General features: G+C 58.4%; 1 protein-coding gene across 1 annotated transcript; it reads left to right on the plus strand.

Annotated features, from left to right (window-relative positions):
- Positions 1–1,448: 1,448 nt before the first annotated feature.
- ELOB (elongin B) lies at positions 1,449–6,378 on the plus strand. Its single transcript, XM_046666155.1, has 4 exons — positions 1,449–1,584; positions 1,691–1,825; positions 3,081–3,186; positions 6,205–6,378. Exons 1-4 carry the CDS (start codon positions 1,582–1,584, stop codon positions 6,315–6,317), a joined length of 357 nt encoding a protein of 118 aa, XP_046522111.1. The 5' UTR covers positions 1,449–1,581; the 3' UTR covers positions 6,318–6,378.
- Positions 6,379–6,808: the final 430 nt, after the last annotated feature.

The following is a 6,808-nucleotide window of genomic DNA, read 5'->3' on the forward strand; positions in this document are numbered from 1 at the left end:
AGGTACCTGTCCATGGCCTCCTGACTCAGCGACTGAAGCCCAGGCCGTGGTCCAAGGGCTGGGGTGCTGGGAGGGAGCCAGGGCTGCCCTGGGCTCGAGGCGAGGGCTGCCTTGAGGCGGAGGGAGGGGAGAGTCGCAGGAGGGGAAGGGACTTAAGAGGGCTGCTGAGGAGCCAGAGATTAGAAGTCAACAATAACGAGTTACAGTTTATGAAAGGTCTAGTGAGGGCTGACTCTTGGGGAGGCGCTACAAACTTCACAAACGGTTCGCCCATCTTAAAAAGAAGGAAAGTGGCCCTTGGCGAGGTGAACTGCCCAAAGCTGCCCAGTCAGCGCAAGAGCAAGGATTTGAACTCCAGCTGCTCTGTACCTAGAGCCTGCGCGGTTGACCACAGGTTTGATTCAGGGCCAAGGCAGCAGCATCTTCAGATTCCGCCCACTCTCAAGAATTTCTCACATTGCAGCCCTAACAGGCGCAGGGCTGTCTGGCCGCCAGGGCCATCCACCGGCTCGCCTCTCGCTGGATGCCATGTACGCCTTCTGTGACACTGGCCGGCAATGACACGGCCGCAGCTCTCCCTCTCCTGGGAGTGGTTAGGTGAAAGGAAAGCCGCCTTCCCTCGCTCAACTGCAATTTGGGGCGACGAAGGACGGTGCCCAGCGCCCAAGAAGGAAGGCCTAGGCTGTCAGCAGGGATGCCCCCGTAGGAGGGCAGCCAGCCAAGGAAATCAAGCGTACAGGCCACTCCGGAGCCTGAGTGGACATGGGCAAGAAACGGGCGGGCGCCGAGGGCCCCTGGGGGCAGGAGGCTCCCCTTTCCTCCTCCTGGAGAGCACAAGCACCAGCTCCGGCCACGCCCGCTGCTGCTTCCCAGGACGTTAGCCCGGCCCACTCCCTAACCGGAACAACTTCCCGGGGTGCTACAGGCCGTAAAGCCCCTCCGAACAGGATTAAGCAACCCTGACATCCAAGGCTGAGGCGGGGAAAGCGGGACAGCGCTCCGCTACGGTGGCCGGAGAGTCCAGAATTTAGAACCGCCTCACAATGGCCGCCAGGGAGCCCCGCAATCGTGTGTCAGAGCCCCCAGTATGGCAGCCCTGCTCTCACTGAGAGGCGACTGTTTTGCCACCCCGATGGCCCAGAAGAACATTCATTCACTCTCCCTGGGAGTGGAGATGCCCTACGCTCGCGAAGTGAGCCGCCGCCATCCCGCAAAGAAGGCTCGGCCTGCGCCGAGCCCTGATGCATCAGCACGGGGACCTCGCCTCTGCCACTCCCAAGATGGCGCCATCGCCTCCTGCGTCCCTCCGGTGCTTGGTGCCTGACCCTTTGCCCCTACCTCGACCACCGCGCCAACCGGCGCCACCCCGCGCCACGCAGCCGAGATGGCGGCTGGACGCCCGACCACCGCATTAAAATGGCCACGGGTTAAAATGGCGGCCGCGGGGCGGGGCGGGCCCGCAGAGCGGGGTGGGGCGGGGCCGCTGGGCGCGGGGCAGGCTGGGGGCCGGCGCGCGGGCTGCCGGGAACGGGGCGGAGCGCGGCCGCGCCGGCGCGTCGAGGGGGAGAGGTAGTCGCCGCGATGGTGAGCGGGCGCGGGGGGAGGGGCGGCGGGCCGGGGCGGGCCGGGGGCGGCTGGCCGCGGGGGGGGGGGCCCAGGCTCCGCGCTCACGCCGGCCCGCTGCCCCCAGGACGTGTTCCTCATGATCCGGCGCCACAAGACCACCATCTTCACGGACGCCAAGGAGTCGAGCACCGTGTTCGAGCTGAAGCGCATCGTCGAGGGCATCCTCAAGCGGCCGCCCGACGAGCAGCGGCTGTACAAGGTGCGGCCCCGCCGGGCCGGGCGAGCGGGGGCCGGGCCGGGGGCGGGCGCTGCCGGGAACCGCCGCCCCAGCCCCGGCCGTGGGCGCTGGGCGGCCGCGTCGCTGATGTAAACAGTGCCTCCCGGGCCTCCCCCGCGTGGGCCCGTCGTTCGGACTCGGGGAGGTGAGGCCCCAAGAGCTCTCGTTGCCCGGGGCTCTCGAGGAAGAATGGCTCCGAGGTCGCGCGCCCGGCCCCGCGCTCAGTGCCGAAGGCCAGCGTCGCATCTGAGCCCCACAACGATCCCACCCGCGACGTGCAGGCTGCTGGCAGCCTTGCTCTGCGGCTAAGGACACTGAGGCTCGGCGAGGTGGCCGCTTAGCTGGCCAAGGTCATTGGCAGAGCCAGAATTTGAACGCCAGTGCTCTTAATCCTCTGCAGGCCTATCAAAGTCACAATGCCCCCCAAGACGCTGCTTAATACAAAGAAATGGAGGGTGTCCAGATGAGTCAGGTCCCTCCAGTTCTTCACCCAACAACTGTTTACCCTTCAACATTCTGCTAATGCTCTAAGAGCTTGTCCCACCCCCACTTCCCCCCTACAAACCAACTGCAAGCATGGCTTGGGGTTTGGGGTTTCACTGGGGAATCCGGTGTGTGGGCCCCTGAGGCAAGTCTGGCGGGGTGACGTCCCTCACCAAAGTGCATTGATCTGATTCTGGCTGGAATCTGGCCTTTTGCTCCAGGCTGAGCCTCCACTCCCTTATTCTCTAAGGGCCTTTTGTCCCTCCTGGGGCTTCCCTGATAAGGACCCTTCCTGCTGCATGTGCTCTTTCCACGTGCTGTACTCCCTGCTTTCTGTGACCCTGTCACCTGTTGAAACCTCCTGGCCACTGTATGAGTTGGGAATTGGAGTAATTCCCATTTTACAGATAGGAAACTTCACAGCAAAAAGATCAACCGCGTGGTCCAAGGTGGCGGAGCTGGGATTCAAACCAGGTCTGCCTGTGCCAGATTGGGTCACTGGCTCTTGAAATTAGATTCCCTGGAGTTTGGGGGGAAACAGATTCCAGAGCCTTACCCTGGGAGGTTCTGATTTGGAAAGTCTTGGGTGTAGCCCTGGAAACTGTGTTTGGTCTCCTCTAGGGTGGTCCTGGGCCGTACTTGGGGCTGTCTCGCTTCCCTCTTCTGACTTCCAGTGTAGTTGCTAACCAGAGAAGTCTCTGGGACTTGCCTCTCCTGGGGCCTCTCCCAAGACCCTGCCTGCCTCTCTTCTCAGGACGACCAGCTCCTGGACGACGGCAAGACACTGGGCGAGTGTGGCTTCACTAGTCAAACAGCACGGCCGCAGGCCCCAGCCACTGTGGGGCTGGCCTTCCGAGCAGGTGAGATGGCAGCCAGGCAGGGTGGAAACAGCCAAAGAAAGCGATTGTCAGCGAGCCTGCATTTCCTCCAAGTCTCCAGGACAATGACTTCCCAGTCCACAAAGTACAGGCAATGTGCTGTGACAGTGTATTTGTTTCTCCATAAAAAAGATGAGAAGCAAACGAGACCCTTGTAGAAATTGAAGCCTATTCCATGAAGGAGTCAAAGATTCCTAGTCATGATACCAGCTTGCATTTACAGAGGGCTTATCGAGTCCCTGGCCCTGCACTCGGCATTTGACTTCTGTTGGTCCATCTCACCCTCTCAGTAGCCCTGGGGAGTAAACACTGCTGTGCCCATTTTGGAGATGTGGACACTGAGGCTTGCTGGCAGTCACATGGGGTGATGCAGACTGCCAGGACCTTGCCTGAGCCGGGCACCATGCCAGGCACTATCTTTGCGGTAGATCACTTGATCCTGCAGCATCCCTGTGCAGGCCGGACTTGTACTATACCCTTTTTTTTTTTTTTTTCTTTTTCTCCCCAAAGCCCCCCAGTACATAGTTGTGTATTCTTTGTTGTGGGTCCTTTTAGTTGTGGCATGTGGGACGGTGCCTCAGCGTGGTTTGATGAGCAGTGCCATGTCCGCTCCCAGGATTCGAACCAACGAAACACTGGGCCGCCTACAGCGGAGCGCACAGACTTAACCACTCGGCCACGGGGCCAGCCCTGTACTATGCCCTTTTTAAGGATGAGTAAACAGCTTGGGGAGGTCAGATCGCTTGGTGGGACTGTCAGATCCAGTATTTACATCCAGCCCTGCCTGCCCCAGAGCCAGTATGCTCATCAACCACATTCCCCCTGCCCAAAGTTTAGAAACTTGAGGGGTGGGAGTAGTTTACTTCCCTCCAGTGTACCTCCTTCCCCTAAGAAAAAGAGAGGAAATGTGGATTTTATTATTTGTCTCTGGAAATTTAAACAGGGGTTGTAGAGTGTTTCACAGCTTTGGACCCAGGGGCTCTGGGGATGGCTGGGTGAACTTGGGTGAACTTACAAGGAATTATTTTTCTGGCTTCTTGTAAGAAAATGCAGCGAGGGCTGAGGAGGGAGCATATCGCCTCAGCCGCACTTTTCAGTGCCATAAGGAGAGCTATGCTAGGCCTCAGCAGCTGTGTCTTTGGACGGCTACTTCATGCTCCTGCCCCTCCCAGGCTGGAGTTCCTATCCTTATAAAGGGGTATGATCCTAGGACCAGCCCCACATGAGGCAGTGTGAGCCCCCATGCACCTCAGGCCCCCAGCCTGTGAGTGCTCAGCAAACGGAAATCTTAGGGGCCTTTATGTGGTTCCTTCTGACCCTCACAGTGACACTGTGGCAGAGGCAGGGCTGGCACAGACTTTATAGAGGTCAGGCCCTGTAGAGAGAGGCCCTTCTGAGGGGAGCAGGTGAGGGCTGAAAGCTCTTCTCCTGTTCCGCTTCCTAAGCCAAGGTCAGGCTGCATTCTCCCAGAGGAAGTGTCCCGTTCTCTGATTGGAACAAAGGCACCATCTAGGCTTGCAGTGACTCTTGGAAGATGTTGCTAGATCTGTTTTGCAGGTGAAGAAATCATGACACAGGGAAGTGATTTGCTTTTTCCCCCTGACCCGCAGTATGGCATTGAATGAGGTAGTGGCTCTGGCCCTCAGTGGCATCACCCCTCAGGTGGACAATTGCTGTCTTGACAGGGCCTCTTCACTTCCCCCAGGGGCTACTTTCACTTGCAGAAATGCACTTCTGAATGCCTGTTTCCCAAGTAGTAGTTTCCTGGTGCAGCTGGAAGAGGCGTGAGACGCAGCTGTCTCTCCCCAGCCCCAAACTGGCTTCAGTTAGGTTAGGGAGATGACACTGTCAAATCAGGCCTTAAATGGCATCATCCAGACTTTATTTCCAAAGAATAGAAGTGATGAAGGCAGGAATTGTCACTGCAGGTTTGTGTTTTGGAAGATGAGTTAGTTCTTGGTGTCTGAACATCATTCAGCACTACTGATATTTGGGGCTGGATGATTCTGGGTGGGGTTGTCTTATGCAGGATGTTTAGCAGCATCTCTGGCCACTACCAGAGATGGCCATCTACCCACTGATGCTGGTTGCAGCCCCCCACAGCCACCCCCAAGGTGACAACCAAAACTGTCACCAGGCATGGCCAACTTTCCCTGGGGGCCCTAATCGGTTGAGAACCCTAAGCCAGGTGGAGAGAATAGTCTCCCAGGTAGAAGAAAGCACAGAAGAAAAGTTGTAAAGTGGGGTTCGTTTGCTCTGTGCTGAGGTGACAAGGCAGGCCTTCCTGGAGCTGCTGTTCTAGTGGGGAAAGCAGCGGATCAGAAGCAGCAAAGGGCCCCTTGGGCTGGTGGTCAGTGCTTCCAAGGCAGTGGACAGGGCTCTGGGATGCACTGATTGTGTATATGGTATGGCTGGGGAAGGCTTCTCAGAGGTAATGTTTGAATTGAATCCTGAATGCCATTCTGAGTGGCAGGCTAGGGACCAGGAAGTACAAAGGCCCTGAGGCAGGAAAGAGCTTGATGTGGTAACCTGGGGAGCACAGGAGACAGGTGGAGAGACATAGTAGCAAGGACTTGAGATTTATTCAGAGTGTGATGGGAAGCTATTAGGTTTTAAGCAGGGGAGGAGCAGAATCTGGTTTGACTTTGAAAATCACTGCTTGGTACAAGGAGATAGACAAGATTCTGAGTGAGGGGCGATGGTGGCTGTGGAGCCAGTGACAAGCAGGTGGATGCAGGTCAGCCCACAGGCTCACTGATGGATGCAGAGGGTGAGAAAAAGGGCCTCACGAATGGCTAGCCTCGGGGTGGGAAGTGGGGTCAGGTTGGGCTTGGAGGAGTGGGAGACATTCCAGCAGGGCCATTGAGACCAGGCAGGGAGACCAGGTACGGAGGTCAGAGCAGTGGAGACTCACTTCACAGGGGCAGGTATCTGCTTGGAGGTCCCCAGAAGCTAAAGGTGGGTACCCATTCCAGCTCTCCCCACTCCCCTCTCCACCAGATGAAGCGTTCGAAGCCCTGCGCATCGAGCCCTTCTCCAGCCCACCCGAGCTGCCCGACGTGATGAAGCCGCAAGACTCAGGAAGCAGCGCCAATGAACAAGCCGTGCAGTGAGAGGGCCCTTGGGCCCATCCCCCAATGCCCCATCCTCCCCAATAAAAGAATTGGGTGTCCACCTGGCTGCTGCCTCTCTCTGTGCACCCTCTCCTGCCTCCAGGCATCATCCTCACTGGGATGGGGCCTGCTCCCCTGCGGGGCTCCTCAATCTCTTGCTTGCCAGGGTGCCCTGCCCAATTACAGGCTCTCTGGGCCCAGCTGTCTACCCCCAGCCCAGCCCTCAAAGGCCATGGGGAGAGGACTGGGAGGAATCCAGAACCTGGGTCAGCCTTCTACTCAGAGTGCCCCCCCCCCTTCCAGGAGGCCAGGAGCGAAAGTGTAAGCTGGAGCCAGTGTGTTGGTTTGAGAGCAGGTTCTGTGGGGGACCCACAACCCAGAGCCACCCCACACAGGTCCTCCAAGGCCTGCACAGTGCGCTCCTTGGGGGATGCAGCCAGCATAGAAGAGCAGCTCCTCCCCCAACCCCTAATGAACAGTCTCCAGACTCA

Source organism: Equus quagga, chromosome 7, assembly GCF_021613505.1.
Source record: "Equus quagga isolate Etosha38 chromosome 7, UCLA_HA_Equagga_1.0, whole genome shotgun sequence".
NCBI lineage: Eukaryota > Metazoa > Chordata > Mammalia > Perissodactyla > Equidae > Equus > Equus quagga.